Source organism: Lissotriton helveticus, chromosome 4_1 (genome assembly GCF_964261635.1).
Source record: "Lissotriton helveticus chromosome 4_1, aLisHel1.1, whole genome shotgun sequence".
In the NCBI taxonomy this organism is placed as follows: domain Eukaryota; kingdom Metazoa; phylum Chordata; class Amphibia; order Caudata; family Salamandridae; genus Lissotriton; species Lissotriton helveticus.
In genome coordinates, this window is record NC_136063.1 from 89,289,896 (window position 1) to 89,311,009 (window position 21,114).

The 21,114-nt window shown below is 46.7% G+C and overlaps 1 protein-coding gene across 1 annotated transcript in view; it reads left to right on the forward strand.

Annotated features, from left to right (window-relative positions):
• Window positions 1-1,777: 1,777 nt before the first annotated feature.
• The window catches only part of LOC144828383 (E3 ubiquitin-protein ligase TRIM39-like), a 298,837-nt gene continuing 279,500 nt past the window's right edge, over window positions 1,778-21,114 (forward strand). Inside the window, exon 1 of the mRNA XM_078686497.1 lies at window positions 1,778-2,194. Coding sequence (XP_078542623.1) covers window positions 1,778-2,194 — 417 coding nt within the window. The remainder of the gene's footprint in view (window positions 2,195-21,114) is intronic.

Below are 21,114 nucleotides of genomic sequence, written 5' to 3' on the forward strand. Positions count from 1 at the left end.
CCTTGGGTCTTGCCGGGCTGTGGGTTGTGGTTTGCTTGGGCTTTCCTCCCTGGCTGCGGTTGCTTCTGTGAGGTCCTCTGGGGTGGTTTTGCCTCTGTCTCTCTGGCCTCTGGGTTTCTGCGCCGGCCCTTTGCTTGGACTGTTTGGGGTCTTTGTGCCTGGCCTTTTTTTTTTGGTTTGGCTTGGCTTGGCTGTGGTTGTTGTGCCCTTCGTGGTTCCCTTGCTGTTGTCTTGGGTCCTCCGGGTCCTTGGCCCGTCCGGTTGCTCTCCTGCTTTGGTGTTCAGGTTTGCCTTCTTCGGGCTGTTGTTTCCTGCTCCCGTTTCCTCCGCTTTGGCTGGAGTTCTGTTTTGGGGTTCCTGGGGTTCCTTCGGTTCCCTTTCCTCTTTTTCCGGGTCTCTTGTCCCGGTTGGTTGCCCTTGTTGGTTGTTCCTGCTCGGGTTTCCTGGAGGTGCGGGTTCCCTTTGCCTTGTGTCCTCGTCTTGCGGGACCTGGTGGCTTGGCTTCCTCGGGTTTGCTCTTCGTTCCCTGGTGTCTGGGGTTTCTCTCTTTCCCTGGCCTTGGGCTCGGTCTTGCCTTTCGGGTCGGGGTCTGGTGGGCTTCCGCTGTTCTTCTTGGTTGGGCCTTTGGTTCCTCTAGTCCGCTTGTCTCCTGCCGGTTCTGGTGTGGGTTGTCTTCTCCTGCCCGTTTCTGGCTTTTTGGCCTGGTGGTTCGTGGCCTTTCTCTTCGTTTGGCCTCTCTTCTGCTGTTGTCCCCTTGCCTGTGGTGTCTTGGGTGTCTGTGTTCACCCTGTCGCTGGTTGGCTGTCGGGTGTTCCTGCGGTGGGCTGGTTGGCCTCTGTGGTGGCCGGTCTGGTCGTCTGGCTGTGCGCCCTTGCTCTTGTTGGGTGTCTGCTGGTCTGGTAGGGGTCCCTCTTGTCGGGGGCTCTGCCTGGGGTTTCCCCGGTTCTTCCTTTTTCCTTCTGCGGTTGCTGCCTTGGTGTGGTTTCCTGGGTTGGCTTCTGTTGGGTTGGGAAGGCCGGCTTTTTACTGCTTTGGTATTTCTCCATTAGTAATGAATGGGCCGAGGACATAAGGGACCTGGGGGTAATGCTACATTACTTACCGGTAATCCTCATTACTCCTGGTCCCGTTGTCCTCGGCCCATTCATACGCCCCTCCCTCCCTCCCGGGCGGCCAGCCTTCCTGTCTGGGCTTGTTAGTACAGGAGGTCTGCTGGGTAGGTACTACCTTTATACTCCCGGGGGGAGGGGCAGTAGGTATATCCCAGCATTCCTCTTGTTTTTTATTTTCTGTCAGGAGATAGTAATCTCCATTAGTAATGAATGCGCCGAGGACAACGGGACCAGGAGTAATGAGGATTACCGGTAAGTAATGTAGCATTACTCTTGTCTCCCCTCCCTTATAACCTACTTCTCATTTTAAGGTTCTTTAGCTCAATGAGGTCATACGAATAACAATAGCACTTTGCAAATATTCTCATTCCGCTACATACAAAAAACAAAAGTAAAAAACATTGCCATTTTTAACACCAAAAGCACTAGCTTTCACAAAAGCGAGACCTATTGCATTGAACATGCTTGTTTACTCTTGAAGTTGCCCTGCGTTGCAGCCCCGAGGGCGGGGTCACCTGCACCCTTTGTCTTGATGAACAGCTTATCACCCGTGCCAGCCCGTGATGGGACCAGAACAAAGGTTGCTCTGAGTAGAACACATCTTACACCAGTCCTGATAAGGATATTCCTGACAGACGCGAGGAGCAGGCACGCGCAGAGCAGACATGGCGGCCGCAGACCCCGGGGCCGAGCTCCAGGAAGAAGCCACCTGCTCCATCTGCACGGAGCTGTTCACTGACCCCGTGACCCTGGGCTGCGGACACAGCTTCTGTCTCTCCTGCCTCGCCACATACAAGGCCAGCGAGGATTTAAACAAACACTGTCCAGAATGCAGGAAGAAGTTTGTCCTGGGTAAATCACTGAAGCCAAATATGAGATTAGCAAACATGGTAGAAATTGTGAAAAGAATGCAAATCGCACGTCAAGACCCTGACACAGGAAGTCAGTGTGAGGAGCACGGGGAGAGGCTGCAGCTCTTCTGTGAAACTGATGGTGAACTCCTGTGTGTGGTCTGTAGAGAGTCCCGGGCACACAGAGCGCACCGTGTGACCCCCGTCACCGAGGCCGAGCAGGAGTACAAGGTAAGAGGCTCAGAATCTTTCTTTGGTGCAGTTTTCTTCTAGATAGTGCTTCACTTTATCGCTGGATTCACAGCATCAAGAAATAAACACAACTCTTACAATGCATGCTAAAAATGGAATCCACTGGGCTAATGTCATAGACTTTCTGTGGATTGCCTTGTAGCCGCCATAGGATGAGTATTTGTTGGGGCTCACGTGTGGAAGTGAAGGTTTTGCTGGACACCCCTGCCTTTAGCTGTTGGTGGGTGTGAGATGTGATAGTGGCATATCTGCCCAGAAACGCCTACATGTGTCGCAGGGCTTTACAACGTGTCGCATCTGTCAGATGCGTCACGTTGTAAATAACCCCGCACCATGGTGCAGGATTTGCGCCGCCGCTGCGTCACAAAAGTGACGCAACGGCGGCGTAAATAAGGTGCAAGGGGCTTGTAAATCTGCCCCATTGTGCTTTGGCTTCGGGTTTGGGGTCGTGGCCTAGATACCTTCTGACTCGTGATTGGCCTTGGTTCCCTGGTGTCAATGCACTCGGATGAGGGGGAGGGTGCTGCGCGCCTTGAGGCCAGGTCAGCCTCTGACTGGTGTCATTTCCTCAGGAGCTTTAAACCTGGCTTTTCATAGGAAAGGAGCCCCTGGACCAGGCTCTGACAGCTGCGTTGTCATGGGATTCACAGGTAAAAGTTGCAGGTTAAAAATTGCAAATGTATACTGTTTCCTCCCACTGATGAGGCATTGAAGCACTTGAAGCTGCTCTGGAACCCAAGGGAAAAGGAAAAGGGTTGGACAGAGAAGAGGTTGTGATCAATGAAATGTGGTATCAGAAAATGTCAGAATAATAAGAAGCATTGACGCCGGCAGGCAAGAGGCTGAGAGGAGGCAGAGAGGAGGCTGAGAGGAGGCTGCGAGGAGGCTGAGAGGAGGCTGCGAGGAGGCAGAGAGGAGGCTGTTCTCAGACATAGAAGGCCGCAGAGATTGGAAGGTAAGAAGAGAGTCACTCTGAAGACAGAAAGGAGAGGAGAAAAGAGAAAGGAAGTCAGTGTTTAATGCATAGATTTAAGAGTATAGTGGGAGCAGGCATTCTGAGAGGGCAAACAATCAGTAGAAAAAAAACAACATAATACATGGTGAACCTTATCAAATGGGCCGCGTACGTCAAAGCTGTAATGCACCAAAGCTGGGGGTCTGGGCCACTATTTCTGAAGTGCAATGATTAGGTCTCAACTGAGACAGCGCATGTGCTGCCGCTTACAAGTCTATTATTCTTTAAAAAAAAATCTAGACCATTACCTACCATTCGCTCCCTAGCTCTACTCTCATCTCTTTTGCTTTCATTGGTCAGCTGCAGCTAGTTTCATTTGGCGAGTCTTGCTCCAGACGGCATTGGGGGGATTTTGGTTTCACCTTCTTTAGATTGAAGACACATACTCTCTCTTTTCGTATTTGTGAGATTCAGGCTATTTTTTTCAGTTCAAGAGTGTGTGAACTGTGGTCCCGAGGCAGTTAACTACTTTCTTCGCAAAGCAAGAAAACAATACAAAGACCAAATCCTGAGAGTCAAATCCTCCCATATGAGAGCCATTGCGAATTCTGCAAAGAATAGACCGAAGCGCCGGTTTGAGGTCACTACACAGACTACTAACCACTAGGGCTCCTACGTCATCCGTGGCCTGTTACTACGACTTCATGGATTTTTTTAATATAAAAATTAGAGACATCCATAGCTCGCTGCCTATAAACTAATGCCTTGATTCGGTTGAGACAAGGCACCCCAATCATGACCATCCCTCTCTCCATTTTCTGACCAGGACCTATAACTAACAATATTCAAAGTATCACCCTGAAACCACCGTCAGGACTCCATTCAAAGTTCTACCAGTAAATGTCTTGCCGCACACCTTCTCCTCATATGATCCACCATGGTGAACTCCTCTTCAAACAGGGACTCTTACCAGATTGACTAAAAATGGATCAAAACACCCTGAGAATCTGAACAACTACTGCCAACCTCCACAAGCCCTATCTTAGGCAAAGTCACCGAAAGTTGCGTAGCATCCCAACTAGTTTCACACATTCGAACAAACAACCTCCTAGACTCTCCTCAATCAGGTTTCCACAGGGGTCACAGTACAGAAACTGTGATTCTTCAAATAGTCAATGACACGCTCAGAGACCTCGACTCCGGCAACTTCTGCTTCCTGAATTTATTCGCTGCATTAGACGCTGTCAACCATCTGGACCTCCTTTGTACAATTGAGTTTCACATAGGATGTGGAGGCACTGTCCTCAACTGGTTCTTCTATACCTATATAACCGTTCCTAAATTGTGAAATTGAGCAACTCGCTCTTGAGACCCGTCTGTATTCACCAAGTAATCCTTCATGGCTCGACTCCGTCCTCAACCCTCTTTAACCTCTACCTAGAATTTTTTTTTGCGTGATTCTTAGAAACTCTGGGATTATCTTCCACCTCTACACCAACAACACCCAAATATACTTGAAAATCTCATCCCCAGAAGACTTCTTTCTGCTTTCAAAAACACTAAAAGATCAAACCATTGAATAACCATTTAAAACTCAACCCAGCTAAAACAGAATTTCTCTCGATCTCACATCCGAAAGCACAAATGCCAGTAGAAGAATGGATGGCCAAACTTCCCGCCATTGTGCAGTGTGCCAGATCACTTGGCTTAATCCTTGTAAATCATATCAATCTTCACAGACACCTGGCAGCCATAGCCAACAGGGCACACCAACTTGGGCAGCTTTGAGGCATCAGATAATTGATTCCAGAACAAGACCTCAAAACAGTGGTGCAGTTTCTCGTTCTCTCCAGACTAGACTATTGCATTTTTCTACTCTCAGGCATTCCCAAAGTTCATCTAGGCCCACTGGGAGCAACAATGCACGCTGCAGCAAGCTTTGTTTCAGGTCTCAAGAAATATGACCAGATTTCTCCTGCCCTGCTGACCCTCCAATGGCTTCCCATTGAAGCTTGGACCCAATTCTAAACCACTTGCATTACCCGCATAGTGCTGCACTCCTATTCTCCCTCCTATCTAAATGAGAAACTGAAAATCTCTGGAGCAAATAGGGGTTCCAGAAATGCCCAATCCATGCTCCTGGAACACCCCACCTTCAGCCGAGAATGATACATGGACCAGTCTTTATCTGGTAGTGCCACTAGAATCTGGAGCTCTCTGCCTCCCTCCTCCTAACCACCTGCCTAGTCACCTTCAAAAAGGACCTCAAGCTCCTCCTATTTGACGGACATCTTGGTTAATTCACCCTCAACCGGACTTCAGTACTCTCCCTACTGCCTTCTCTTGTTATATGCACCCACCATCTAAATCAAGGCTTTAACTGTGTGTTTCCCCTGCTCATTTGCTGTAACTGTTTCTTGTGATAACTCCTGCACACACCCGAGTTGAATTACTATTACTGTAACCCCCTGTAACCCTTGTATCATGCTCGTTGTAAAGTGCTCCGATGCCTTTGAGCCCATGTCCATGCTATATAAAATTTCAGAAATTAAATAATAAATTCACATGCTAACAGACCACTCACCCAGCAGTGAGGGGACTTTTAACTGGTTGCTTCATACGTGATGATCTTAAAAGAGGGACATGATTTTTTTTTTGTGTGGACGGTACAGACTGTTATTTTTGATTTTGTCTGCATCCATGTAGCAGATGGGTGCATCCCTGCAGATCCACTAATGTTATGTCAGTGCGCCTTAAGGCCTTCTAACAACATTAATTTTTAGTGCTTTGTTTAAATCGATGTCTGTGGCAGAGAGGTGTCCAGCAGGGAAGGTGCCACCACAAGAGTCCTAATCCTTTTTGTGTGATCTTGGTGATTGAACAGTTGTGTATTGACGCTCATGCCAGGGCCTGTATCTTTGTAGAGCAAGGCGAGAGGGCTGCAGCAACGGAGCAGTAGATCAGCAGCGACCAGCATTGCAGGCGTTTGTGGAGGGAGCATTGTGGACATTTAACTTAATGGATTAAAGGCTACCTACTCTACCACCACTGGTGCCCTCGAGCGCCCCCGGTGGTGAAATGAGTGTTCATTGGCTTATGCAAATGATCCCGGGACAGGGGAGCTGCATATCCATTCTGATGTGTTTAATATTGTCTTCATGTACTTTTCAAAATGCTAGCAACATTCCCTAAACTTGCTTAAATCTATATATAAGAGATGTATTGTCATTCCAAACAGACCTTATTAATCATGTGCGTATATTTATTTTCACACTTTAACACCTTTGGGATTGAATCAATACGAGGAATTATATGTACATTTTAAAAATACTTATAATAAGGATTGGTCAGAAACCCTCAAAACATGCCATTTGGATTCCAAGAAATGTAATACTCACCAGAGAGAAATGACTAACTGCAGAAATAAAAAGGAAAAATAATGACAACATCGGTGTGATGAATAAATCAAAAAGAATATTGGAACCTAAAAAATAGAACTTTTCTATAATAAAAATAAAATTTATATTTGAAGGTTATGTATAAATATAAATATAAGAAAGAGATGTATTTTATAACACTGTATGGACACTCACTAGGGAGAAGAGACTGAAGAACAATTAAGTGCAATGGCAAAAATGTAAAAAAGCAATTACATATGGAACTTTTTCCTTTGCCTCAAAATCTCTTTAGAAAAATTGAAACGATTGTTTATGATGTCATTTTAAATCTATGCACTATTTTGCACATATATTTCCTCTTTAAAATATTTGCACTAATAAGCACTGAAGCACTTTAAACTAATTGTTAATTTTTTTAACACAAAATATACAAAAAAGTGTAACTAATTTATAAAATGTAATGTACTGCACTACAGATACCATGATGCTATGTGAGAGAGAAAACAGGAAATGCATCATGATATAGAAATAAATGATGCCTGTTTGTCCTAAAGTGAGAAAAACATATCCTGTGATCCTGGTTCGAGGCTCGAACCGAAACGCATTGAGCATGGCTATTGCCACTTTCACAAAATAAAAAAAAGTTAAGGAACTGGATCCCGAGTGAGTGCGTTTTTAGGTCTTGCCTGTGTAGAACTGGCTTTTTGGAGACCCCTCCCCACTAGGAGAGTCAAAGCCAGAGGTGCAGGGGACACCTAGAATCTACGGGTTCTTCTTGCTTAAATCATACTTTACCAAAGAGACCAGCAGTGGAGGGAAGTAATTTAATTATTAGCTCGAGCTAAGGACAGGGTCCCAGAATGGAACCAAGATCATTCTACGGAGACTGCTACTTTACTCCCCAGTGCACACATAATTATAGCGCTAGCCACGCCCATTGGCACAATACAAAGTTCCTCATTTTGACAAGTTCCTCATCAGGCAAGTTCTTAGTCAGTCTTATGTGGCGCAATCGTGGGCAGGGGACATCTGTCTCTGATTGCACAATGTACACAGCCTCGTGCTTCCTTTCCCAATTGGTGTGGACACGGGGCACGGCCTCGTGCTTCCTTGATCAGATGGTGTGGTCACGGGGCACAGGAGTTGGTTGTAACAGGCTGAGTTACCAACGGTGGGCAGGATGTGGCTGAGTCTCTGGCACAACTGGGGGGGGTGAGGTACACAGGCAGCTTCCCGGAATCGGCTCGACCACAAGGAGCGGGGAGGGTTGAGCAAGTTTCAACAGGGACCTGGAAAGCAATCCTTCACCATGTTGCCGAGAGCTTGGCAACACAAAATGGAGTCTTGTGGGGCATTTTAATTACAGTTCAACAGTCCCTCCTTTTGCCATGCAGAGGCAACAATCAGTCGTCGTCTAGGTCACCGTACATCATCTCCTGGACCTCTTTCTTGATCATCATCATGGGATTGTGATGATGTGAATTCACTTGTTTGGGTGCCAAGGAGGTGGAACAGAGCCCACACAGCGTGGGCATGCATTAAACACAAAGGCAGCAAGAGAAAAATGCGGCTGAAATGATTGCAATGAAAATCATTATCTTCCATCCCCACTGAGATACCATGCTTCAAAACCAGCCAATTAGGGACCATGAACCCTCATCCTGATGGATGTCGGAAGCAATTTTATGCCGTCTCAGTATTGCTTGATAGACTGTTGGTGCATTATCAGGTATGTATATACAGCAGCTCGTTCTGATCAATGTGCAGACTCCCCCACGGTCTGCCAGTATTATGTCAAGCGCCATTATGTTCTTTAAAGTCATGAGGCGGTCCGCTTGAAGTTCCGCTGTGATGTTACCGAGGGCACCAGCAGTTGCATTGATGGTGGCCTCTACCACCCTTGTGAGATGTCGAAGACTGTGACTATTGACCATAGGGTCCCAAAAGGGGAGGAACCCTTTAGCAAAGTCCCCAAACTCTTAGCCAGCTGTGCCTTCAGCGTCAATCACACCTCTCTTCTGGATGTGGTGTGTTGCATCGGCTGTGTAGGTGGGGGGGTGCAACCACGCAATGTAACAGGTGCCGACTCAAGATTTGGGCAGCCAGGTGTAGGCCTTGCTCCCACACACAAAGTACGTATTTAGTGAGGACACCAGAGCTGGGAGTGTCGAACCATTGAGCTGGAGCGTGTAGGCGCAGTCACTTTGCCCCACCCATAATGTTCCATTGCTTTTCATGCAGTATTTTCCGGGATGTGGGTAGACAGGGAGGTTCCAGAGAGGTGGTAGTCTTGTCTTTCCCCCACCATTGTAGATGTTCGATGGATAAAAAGACCCATGATTGCTCTCATATTCATTCTTTTTTGCTGAATCTTTATCCATGCTTGGCCGCCTCCGTAGCCATGATGTGGCGGAATGCTTGTCTGCTACTGATCTTCCCCAGGGATCGTGTGGATGTGTCACCTGAATAGAATAGGTCAAAGAACACAGTGTACCAGCCGTAGGCTGAACCAGCTCGAGAAAAAGGAGCAGGAATCAGGGACATCCCAGTGCTTGCAGTATGGGGCAGCAACCCACATACCCAACAGTTTGTTGTGTTCACCATAAGCTGGTGCTAGTGTAACATTTGAATGAAAGTGTTGTTGAAGAAACCAGTCCTTCTGTTTATCTCATGGGTGGGTAATGACACATATTGATGAGGTGATTCTGTAGAGGTAGGAGGCTCAGGTGCTGCAAGGGCAGCGTGTATTACCCACCCGAGGCAGGCCAGTACCAGTGAAATAGTAATGAGTACGATTAGACAGATTGAGTACCGTCCACGTATTGTCTTTATGTACTCTTGTTTTTTAATTTCTTTGCTCTTCAAGCTTTCAGGCTTTATTTTGGTCACCGTCTGCTTCACTTGGTCTTCCCTAGTTGCTGCCTGTGATTGATAGTTGCTTCACCAGTCAGTGATTCCAGGCATTCCTATTGGCACACTCCGGTCCGCTGCACCAGCTCCGGTCAAATGCGCCGGTGTATCACAGCCCTGCAGCGATTTGTCGGACCATGGCAAGCAGAGGGCAGAGACAATTGGTCTCTTCAGTCGTTTTTTCTGGGTCAGAGTTTGTACCGGGTGGACCTGGGTGTTGTTTGATCAGGAAACAAAGGCTCTGGCTGTTGAGTGTCCCGCAACCTCAGATGCGGAGGAACGGCAGATTGCAGGATGTCGTCGTCCTCTAGTTCAGATGAAGCCCAGGCAATGTTGGCATCACTGAAGGGTACAAAGAGCGGGACTTTCTCAAATTCATCATCTCCCAGGCCTTCCTTGACCCATCGGTTGTATGGTAGTGGTAGAGGCACCCTCTTGTAGTGCACTCCGTGAACCCAATTTTTTCTTCCTGCCACCTTCACTGCAGACCTGGTAGCTAGCAACACTTGCTGGGGAGGCTTCCACCTCAGCTCCAAGTTCTTTGTTCTCTGGAAATTGCAGATGCAGACCCAGTCGCCTGGCTGGATGGTGTGACCAGTGCCATCGGGTTTGGGTGGCAGGATGTCTTGTACCTGACGATGAAGGAGACGTGGGTAAGTGGTCAATTCATGTAAATAATCAATCAACAACGGGTATTCAATATCAGAATATTTCTTTGGGCGGGGTACTCCCCAAACATTTGCTGGCCGACCAAACACTAGTTCGTACGGAGATAGTCCAGTACAAGAATGTGCTGTGGCTCTAGTTGATAGGAGGGCAAGGGGCAGGGCGTCCGGCCAGGATAGTCCTGTGTCAGCCTGGATTTTTGCCTTTTTTAATTTCAGTGTTCCATTGTGGCGCTCAACCAAAACCCGCTGACTGGGGGTGATTGGCACCATGGAATTTTTGTCTGATCCCCATCCCTACACACACTTTCTTCATTATTTCTCCTGTAAAGTGTCTTTCGTTGTCGCTCCATATAATTCTGGGCATCCCAAATCTGGGAAAGAATTCCTTTAACAGTATTTTGGCGGTGCTTACAGCAGTGTTGTCCTTAAGGGGCTAGGCCTCAATCCACTTACTAAAGGCACACACAAATAGCAGGACGTATCAGAGATTGTTGCATCTTTCCATCTGTATGTAATCTATTTGGAGCACTTCGAAGGGGTAAGATGGGGTGCAAAATTCCCAGCAGGAGTTGGCCTGCCTTTTCCCGGGTCATGCATCAAACAAATCATGCAATTCCTGATTAACCCCTCGGCATATTTTGGGATGTGCTTGTTTTGCCATACCGGAGCTAGCAATTTGCAAATGCCCTTTGCACTAATGTGAGCTGGGTCATGAGCCATAGTGACACTGGCAAAACATAGGCATTGGGTAACAAACCATCTCTGTTGTGCAGACAGGTCCGTCCAACATTCATTCTCATTTAATAGGCCTGTTTGTTCTTCCCAGAGAGCCTTTTCCTCTCTAGTTGCCTCTGCCTGTATTTCCTTCACATTCTAAAATAGTATCCTCGTGCATCCCCTTCTCCGGTACCAGTTTGAGGGGCCAGCTACATACATATGGGTAGAGACATCTTTAGCTGTTTCCTTTGCAGTCTAGTCAGCAAATGCATTACCCCTTCCTATGTCATCAGTTACTTTCTTGTGGGTGCTACATTTGACCACAGCTATCTTTGAAGGAAGAGTCAATGCTTCTAACAGCCTGCTGACCAGATGACCATGCTGTATCTTAGTACAGTGAGAAGTAAAAATCCCCGCTCAGCCCATAGTCGCTCAAAATTTTGGGCCACGCCAAAGGTGTACTAGCTGTCAGTGTAGATGTTGACGGCCATCCCTGTACTCAGTTCACACGCTCTTATCAGTGCAACCAACTCGGCGGCCTGTGCTGATTGGTAAGGTATTCTCTCACTCTCCACTACTGCCTGTAACGTGGTGATAGCATAGGCAGCAGTTGTGCTACCATCAGGAAGTTTGAAGCAAGAACCATCCACATACAGGGTACCATCAGGGTCAGTGAGGGATGTGTCAGTCAAATCCACACGGCCTTTAGTCTCTTCCTCCGTCCAGAGGACACAATCATGCGGATCAGAATTAGTGTCACCATCAACAAAGGGTAACAATGTAGCTGGGTTGAGCGTAGTGCAGTGGCGGATGGTGATATGACTGGCTAAGAGAGTCAATTCATATCCGGACAAATGTGCAACAGTAAGATGTTGAGTTTGTGTCCTATTTAGTAAAGTGTCAAATGCATGAGGAACCATAACTGTAAGTGCAGTATCTAGGACCAGGCCAGCAGATTGGCGTATGGATATGGCAGCTGCAGCTGCTGCTCTCAAGCAACTGGGTAGTGCGCGGGCCACGGGGTCTAGTACTGCAGAAAAATATGCACAGGGGCATTGTCTGTCACCAAAACACTGTGTTAGCACTGACAATGCGCAACCATTATGCTCGTGAACAAAAAGAGTGAAGGGCTTCTGATAACTAGGGGTGCCTAGCACCGGGGCCGCACACAAGGCTGTTTTTAGTTCTTCAAAGGCATGCTGCCACTCATTTGTCCAAGGGAGTAGGTGTGGAACATCTTTAAGTGTGAGGCTCAATAAAGGTTTAATGAGTAAAGAAAAATTGGGTATCCACTGGTGGCAGTAGGAGGTGATACCAATAAAAGCACGGACCTCTTTTTGCGTTTTTGATGGGGGCATTTAACTGATTGTTTGTATTCGTTCAGGGGTGAGACGGCGTCCCTCCTTCGACAGGAGATGACCTAAGTAGGTCACCTCATGTCGACAAAATTGGAGTTTGGAGAGCGAAACTTTGTGATTGAACTGTGCTAGATGCAGGAGCAATTTCATTGTAGCTTCTTTACATAATGCCTCGGTGTCTGCCACTATAAGCAAATCATCAACGTACTGGAGTAATGCATTACCTTTGGGTAGGGTCAGAGAATCAAGTTGGCCCTTGAGGGCCTGACTATAGATTGAGGGGCTCTCTGTATAACCTTGTGGAGCTCTGCAGAACCGGAAACTTCATCCTGCCAAAGAGAATCCAAAAAGATCCCTACTCTGTTCATCGACTGGTATACTAATAAAAGCATTTTTTAAGTCGATGACAGAGAAAAACATGCAGACGGAGGAACCATAGTAAGTAGGGTGGTGATATCTGGGACCACAGGAAACTGGGGAACTTTTATTTTATTTATCTCGCAAAAATCAATGACAAAACGATAAACAGGGGGTTTGGAAGGATCTGTGCGTTTTAGGACAGGCAAAATTGGGCTATTGTACATATTTCCTCTTGTCTCTTCAACCACACCCTTGTCGACAAGTTCAGAAATGATCTGGAGTAATGCCCTTTCCCCTTCTTTGGGTATTTTGTATTGGGGAAGTCGGGGAGGTTAAGAATTTTCCTTCAGGGTAACAGAAAAGGGGGATATGGACAAAAGGCCAACATCAGTTGCACCTTGGGCCCAAAGAGCAGGGGGGACATTCTGATGTTCCTGGAGATTTGGATCTGAGGAGGCTAAATATACTGGATGTGTGGTAGGGGGACCCATAGTGATGTAAACCCCATCAGGAGAACAGTATATGGTGGCATGTAATCTTTTTAACAGATCTAAACCCAACAAATTTTCGCCACATGTGGAAGTCAAAACCAAAGGGGAATCAACTGTGCAGGGTCCTATCGATAGTTCCAGTGGTTGTGAAATGGGGCTAAATACTGGGGTACCAGAAAACCCTACAGAAATGTTATTAAGGCCAGACAAGGGATCCCCAGGGACTTTAGACCTAGCAATAGAACTTTTGGTTGCACCAGTGTCGACCAAAAATTTCTCCGTAGAGCCCAGTGTCGTAACATGGACATACGGTCCTTTCTGGTCAACAGGAATAGGCACGGGTCCCTTCTCTTGTCCTTGGCAATCCTAGTGGGACAGGAACCCCGTCCCTTCTTTAGGCTCATAATCCTCAGTAAAATAATTGCGGTCTTCATAATTAGCGGTATCAAACCTATTCTCTTGCATAAGGGGGCGCCTGTCCTGTAACTGCGTTCTAGGTCCGCCTCGTCCTCATCCTTTCTGGGGACGTTGGCCTGTGAAGCGGTCAGCAGGGGCAGAGTTGGTCTGAGCCAACAAGGGACACTCATCGCGCCAATGACCCTCCTGTTGACCATAAGTGCACTGGTTGGGTCCCAGCGGCGGGCGAGGAGTCACAGGGGCAGGTCTCTGAGCTATTCGTTGAAACTTAGGGGCACCTCTGTTTTGGGTCGGGGTTGGGTATGCTTGTTGGAGTAGGACCTTTGTCTTCAAGTCTTTAGTCTTTTTATCCATTCTATCTCGCTTTTCATTCTCCCTATTCTCATAGTACTGGGTCATTGTCAAAATGCCAATCGGGGTGGAGATGGGACATGCACTTTCTGACATTTTAAGCTTAGTCCCAAGCTCTGGTAACAGATTGGACACAAATTTATCCACAAACAGTCGCTGTCCCCCTTCTGAAGTCATGTCCTGTCCACTATAGTCGGAGAATCTGCTTTCGAATCGTGTGAAAAAGTCAGAGACACTTTCATCTTTCTTTTACCTGCAAGCAGCTAATCTGTCCCAATTAATACGGTGAGGTGTCAACAACTTTTTCATGGCAGTAAATATCTGACCGGAAGGGCTAAGATAATGCGATCAGGTTTCTCACCACCAGTTCGAGCCCTGTCAGCTTCCTCAAATTCTTTCCAAGTATGGCCAAATTCTGTCTGATCATTATGGCGTATTTTGGACCATACTTCAGTCGGTACTACCTGTCCCATTAACATATCTATATCTGCTAAAGTCATTACGCAAGATTGGAGTTTCTGAGTCAATTCCTTATGATAACCTGCTGGATTTTTACGCGGGTCAGCAATTGGCTTTTCAGTTGGAGGATGTCAGATCTTTTCCAAGGGACATGGACCCACATCTGTCTAAAACCTGCCGGGGTGTCAGTGTGGCCATCTATACCAACAGCACGGTCCCTCCAAACAGGCTGTACCTTCCTCATTGGAAAACCCTTATTTAACGTAACACCAGATAAGGACTCTCTGTAGGTTACTAGCGTGATTAGATCGCATAATAATGCTGGGCCCTGTATGTCCCCCTTTTCAACCTTATGGCGAAGGTCAGACAGACCTGGGGGTGAACCTGATTGTACAAAATCCTCCCACATTGGGATCAGTATATCACACATTTCACAAAAAATGTCAATCTGTTGGATGCGTGTCCCCTGATTCATTGTCATCTATATATCCTGAGCGGTGTACATAGTGTTACTTTCCATCCACCTACGAGCTTGTTGACCCATAGTGAGTTGTTCCTGTGTATTGCCTATCAGTCTCCGCAAAGTGCATCGTCTGGGAGTGGGTGGTCTATGCAGAGTTACATAAGGGATATAATCACGGACCGCTGACCAAGCACTCGCTAATAAGCCTGCACTGGGGGAAGGTGTCGGATGACTGTCAACAAGAAATGGGTTGGTTGCAACGAGGGTTGAAGGCATGTTAGGTTGGACAGGTATGGGACCAGTGGAAGGTGCAACAAGGGGAAGGGAAAGGTGGACTTCCATTGGTACAGTGGCCTGAACAGTCGAGTTTGGGAACAAGTGTCTGAGGAATCGTACAAACCAGGGCATGGGCAGGGGCAACAATTGGAGCAAGGGCCGGATACATGGTGGGGGTATAGGGTAGGGTAGAGGCGTGGTCAACATGGAGGACATTAGAGGGTCATCCTCCCTGTCCCGGGCCTTTTCGGGAACCTTCTTTGTAACGTAACATCCATCTACCTGCATTCGATGTAATCTATCATGTATTATTACACCCTCTTCTGTTCTCTGATTATCATGATTCTGGGCTTTCTGAATCTCACTCATGGGCATTACTTTAGCATCGCTCTTTTTGAGTTTGATTTCTTTCTGTTTGGATTCCTTGCACTAAACCCGAAAGGAATCAAACATCCCAGGCCTAGCTTTCCTTTGAAACAACTTCTCCTCTAAATTATCTAGTACAGGAGGTTCAAAACTACCACATATTGGCCATTGTAACTCAGCATTACCCTTTGTATACTTATGCCAAAGTGAGAAAAACATAATTGGGCCAACACCATGTTTAGCATAAACTTCATGATTAGGGGTCCCCCAAGGAGGAATCGGACAAGATTCCTCCAATCCGGAGTCCTGTGTACAATAACAACAACACCATTTCCGAAACTTACTAAATCCAGGCATCTCTAGACGTGTATCCTGGTTCCAAACATCAAAGGGTAAAATCTAATGTTTACAGCATATAACTGTACTTACCTTTTGGCTTCGGCTTTTGCAAAAGTCGTACAATACTCAAAACAAAAATACAATTCACCAAAGAAGTGGGCCACTCCTACTCTTCCCTGACCATTAATCTTCCATCACATAACAAGTGTCACAAAGGTCCCGATCTCCCAAAACTAGGAACTAGAACTGGGGCGTCAGTCCGGGCCGCAGTCAGGTAGCCCACTGGATGGAGGAATCATGCATTTGGAGACCTCGGGCCCACAAATACAATTTTCAGCCAATGTAGTGGTGTGCCTCCCTTAGAATTCGATCACGGACTCCTCACGACCCCCAGGCTCGATGACGACCACCGAAGACGCCCCATGTTGGGCGCCAAATTGTAAAACCGGCTTTTTGGAGACCCCTCCCCACTGGGAGAGTCAAAGCCAGCGGTGCACGGGATACCTAGAATCTACGGGTTCTTCTTGCCTAAATCATATATTACCAAAGAGACCAGGACAACCAGCCGTGGAGGGAAGTAAGTTATTTATTAGCTCATGCTAAGGACAGGGTCCCAGAATGGTACCAAGACAATTCTATGGAGACTGCTGCTTTACTCCGCAGCGCACACATAATTATAGCGCTAGCCATGCCCATTTGCACAAAACAAAGTTCCTCATTTTGACAAGTTCCTCATCAGGCAAGTTCTTCGTCTGTCTTATGGGACGTAATCGTGGCCAGGGGACATCTGTCTCTGATTGCACAATGTACACAGCCTCGTGCTTCCTTGCTCAATTGGTGTGGACACGGGGCACGGCCTCGTGCTTCCTTGATCAGATGGTGTGGTCACAGGGCACAGGAGTTGGTTGTGCCAGGCTGAGTTACCAACGGTGGGCAGGATGTGGCTGAGTCTCTGGCACAACTGGGGGGGTGAGGTACACAGGCAGCTTCTCGGAATCGGCTCGACCATAAGGAGTGGGGAGGGTTGAGCAATTTTTAACAGGGACGTGGAAAGCAATTCTTCACCAGGTTGCCGAGAGCATAGCAACACAAAATGGAGTCTTGTGGGTCATTTTAATTGCAGTTCAACACCTGATACAGCGCATGCGCTGGTCTGGCCAGAAAATTTAGTAACTGCACAAGCACGTGCGCTGCTGCACACACATCCCTAGCGTGCTTTTGCGCGTCATCACGATCACTTTTGCTTTCAGAGTGATCGCGATGACTTTCATTTTCAGGACTGCGCTGCGTTACTTTTACTGCTGCATGGTTAATGCTTGTCTTTCTGAATAATCCAGTTAACTGAGCCCCTACTGTAGCTGTCAGGTTCATCTGCTGTGTTTTATTGGCTGCTCCCTGCTGTGAGCTTCCATCCGTTCTTGCAACTAGGCTGGGGGGCTCTTCTGGTATGTAGGTTCCCCATTTCCGGTTTCCAAGCTCTCGGCCTCGTGGCAGCGCTCCTTCCCCGCGGGGTGGTTATTGACAAAAATATTAGTGGAAGCAGGGCATGGCGGGGGCTCTAAGCTGGCTCGTAGATCCTCATCAGGAAGCCCGCCCCTGCTGGTTTTGGGCAGGCAGGGGTGCTAAGTACCAGCCCGTAAGCAGGAGATGATTAATGGAACTCATCTGTATCTCTAAATAGCCCACAATATTGTTCCTTATCCGAAACGAATACTTTAGTACGAACACGGCATATGCCCCAATAAATGAAATGTAGCAAACTTGTGACTGGGGCTGTTTTGTGCCCACAAGCATTTTTCTATCAGAGAAGAAGTGGGGGACCCCGCTCTAGGCCTGACAACATCTTTCTGACCGTTAATCAGGGGGGAGATTACACATCTCTCCGCTTCTCCAAGTGCAAGTTGGACACAGGAGTGCGGACTTGTCTTGCTCACTGAACACGCGCATTTATTTGTCTGGGTATTTCTTACATCACATACAGGCTCCGGGAAGCAGCAAAGTCTTATGCAGCGAACATTTTTGTTTTAGCAGGAAGAGCTGCCTTTGCTTTAGGATTCTCGGCAGTCCTCTGTGAATCACTGCAATCATAATCAACCAAATGGTAGCTTGGATTCAAATTCACGAAAATGAAAGTTGTGAGGTGCAGAAGAAGGCGTTTAAAAGTTAAAGATTCAGGTTCTAGTTTAGGTGTTCTTAGTCATAACCAGGGCCATTGGAATTATGTGGTAGAGGAGCACCAAATTATTAGGGGTGAGCTGAATTTGCGTAATCGCATTACGCAAATCTCTGCAAAACTGTAAAAAAATCTACGCGAACACGCAGAAATTCCGCAAACACACGGAATTGCCTGTTCGCAATGCTTTTTTACTGTTCGCAATCGCTGTTTGCGTGCTCGGGGGGGAAATATCTCGCGAACATGCATTTGAGAACCAAACAAGCAAAAAATTTCACAAAATCGCGGACTGCAGAATTTTGGGCAATTTCTCGCTCTCCCCGGAATGCGAAATTACCCAAATTCCGCGAACAGAACGGAATTTACCTCCCAGGCCTACAAATTATGCAGCGGGGTAGATTACATTATGGGCAAAAAAAAGGAAATTTTGCGGCACAGTATTTGATAGTATTATTTTATTATTTTGTATTTTTTACATGCAGTAATACTGTCTGGGGAAAAAAAAATCATCTCATTTGTAACAGTTTAACAGCTAAATATATAAATAAGCAACTGAAAGATGCCCAGCTAACCAGGCCAAAGGGTCTTCAAACACTAGCGAACACATACTACTAAGTTTTGACAAAGCTTGACATGTGCTGGAAAGTGTGGATTTCAAGAGCTTTTTAATAAACTTTTGTCAAAAGTTATTGCCAGAAAAGTACATTTTCAGTTCCATACGGAAAATTAACAGAATTGTAACTATAGTGGCCCTATGTCACTACCATATTGTCTATATGTCTGTTTATAAATTAGGAATACGTGGCAGTCCTGGACTGGCGCCCTACAGCCCCTCTGAGTGCTCTGGCAACAGCTATGAGGCTGAGAGGTTTATTGATGTCATCAGAATCCTGTAAACAGATTATTTTTGCTTTCATGCTTTTGCAAAGCTGGAAAACTTGTAGCAAGATCAGAGTTAGAATACACTGTCACATATTGTAGTATGAATTGTGTCTAGGCGTCTCATTAGTCAAACTACATAATATAAAGGAATAATGGCATGAAAAATAAAGAATTGAGGATTATGACAGTATGTCTGTGGAACAGGGCTCTGACACCGCTGCTGAAGTGACTTTGTGGCGACGATCCAAGCGTGAGTAAGCAATGGCACAGCCAATAGGTCTCCCCTTCTGGACCTTATAAGTGCTTAACTATGCAACAGTTGATGTTGTTGCTTCAAGGATATTGTGCTGCATAACTAAATAGTTATAAGGTCCCAAAAGCGAGATCTATTGGCTATGCCAATGCTTGTTCGTAATACCTTCTGGTGACAGAGTTACCCTGCTGCAATATTGACCAGCCACCCTGCCGCAGAGAATACGCACCGCCCCACAGCAAGAGCGCCGGAGTCCTTTCGAAGGGCTTTGGAGAATCACACATTTGTTTAAAAGCTTTTGAACTCTGGCAACCTCCGCAATTTGAAAAGATTTCAAAGTATTGTGCGAGAGAAACAGGAGAAGCGGAAACCATGGCACGTTTGGCCACAAGGAGGAGGAAACTCGAGACTGAGACGGGAGGGAAGCAGATTCGGTAAGCGGAATGTGGCAACTTTACTTTATCTTTCAACAGCTTACAAGCAACTGACAATTTCATTGCTGGGAAAGGGGCTCTAATGATAATCCACAAAAACTGTGCACCCCTGACTAAGAAAGGTTAACAGAGGTCATTGACATTCAGGTCAAGCAAGACTGGATCTGTGGATTTAATATTGAAACTAATGTTCACAAAAACCATTAGGAAACCTGCTCTCTCTTCCAAATAGCAGAGCAGATTGCTTTTCCACACGGGGAGCTGCATCTTAGCAGCTCCCCATGTGAAAAAGCAATGCCGGCTACCACAGGAGGAGGGGAGCCAACTGGGACCATGGGGGCATTGAGACTCCCCCCACGGTCCCCAACCAGTTGGCCAGGCCCCGGGGGATGGGGACCCGGGGTCAGAAGTGGCTAGGGAGGGGGGCACGCAGCCCCCCTCCTCAATATTAATTAAAAAAAAATACAAAGCAATGGAGGGCCCCGTGGGATGGGGTCCACAAGGCCCAAAAAAAGTAAAATGAAGTGGGGCTACACAGCCCCCCTTCCAAAAAAATAAATAAATAAAAAAGATATGAGATTGTGCCTAGGCCCTGCCCTCCCAAGGAACCACTCTGCAAACCTACATGTGGCGTGTTTTAAATTGGGGAATTAAATTCCCTTCAATACCGGGGGTCCCTGGGGGCCAACTACCCACCAGGATCCTCCAGTATGTGCCAGGGAGCTACGTTGCAGACAGGTGTTCAGAGCCCCCGCCCCTTTTTACAACACTCTGCAACACAACTGTATGGCGCTTACTGGAGGTACCTAGTGGGCTAGTTTGACCATAGGGATCATTAGGATTTAAGGGGACTTCATCTCCCAACTTAGAACAGCCACAGGGTGTGTTTACACAGTGGTGAATGTAGGGGACCGGGCCTGAGGTGATGTGTGCAAACAAGCTCTGTGGCATGTTTTAAGAGGTAGTTTTAATTCCCCCCGCCATATTATATGCTAGGGGCTTATAGAGGAGGTCATGCTAATTACAGGGGACCCCAAAGCATAGTGTTCCCTAGTGTATGTAGGTGTTTTCACTGTATTCTAAGTGTCTTTTACAATAGCATTGGCTCTAGGACTGGTTAGTCAGACTCAGTTACCACCTGTATCCATCTGAAAAAGTTGAGGGTACAGGATGATTTTGCAACAAGGATTTTTTCTGCTCCTCTGTTGGTTCTTTCGGCACATGTCTTGCTTCTTCCTGCACTTTTCTTCGTCTTTGAGGACTTCTGTTGCTGCTCTCTGCATTTCTTTTTTTTTCTTTCTGTGCATTTTTTCTGCTTTCTTCACATGTCCTATCTTTGTAGGCATAGCTAGAAATTAGCATTTAAAAAACCTTTGAAATTCACTGAAAAAAACATAGGTTTCAGGCACGTTATAGTTAGGAATTAGTTTTGAAAAAACCTTAGAAATTCACTGAAAAGACCATAGGTTTCAGGGGCGTTTTAGTTAGCTGGACATTTCACTCGTACAAAACCATTGAAATTCCCCCGTTATAGTTAGTTCCGCTAACTATACCTCGCGCGCCCGCAATGCACTGCTGATGACGTCACATATTACATCACTCATGACGTGGTCAGTGACATCACTCTTG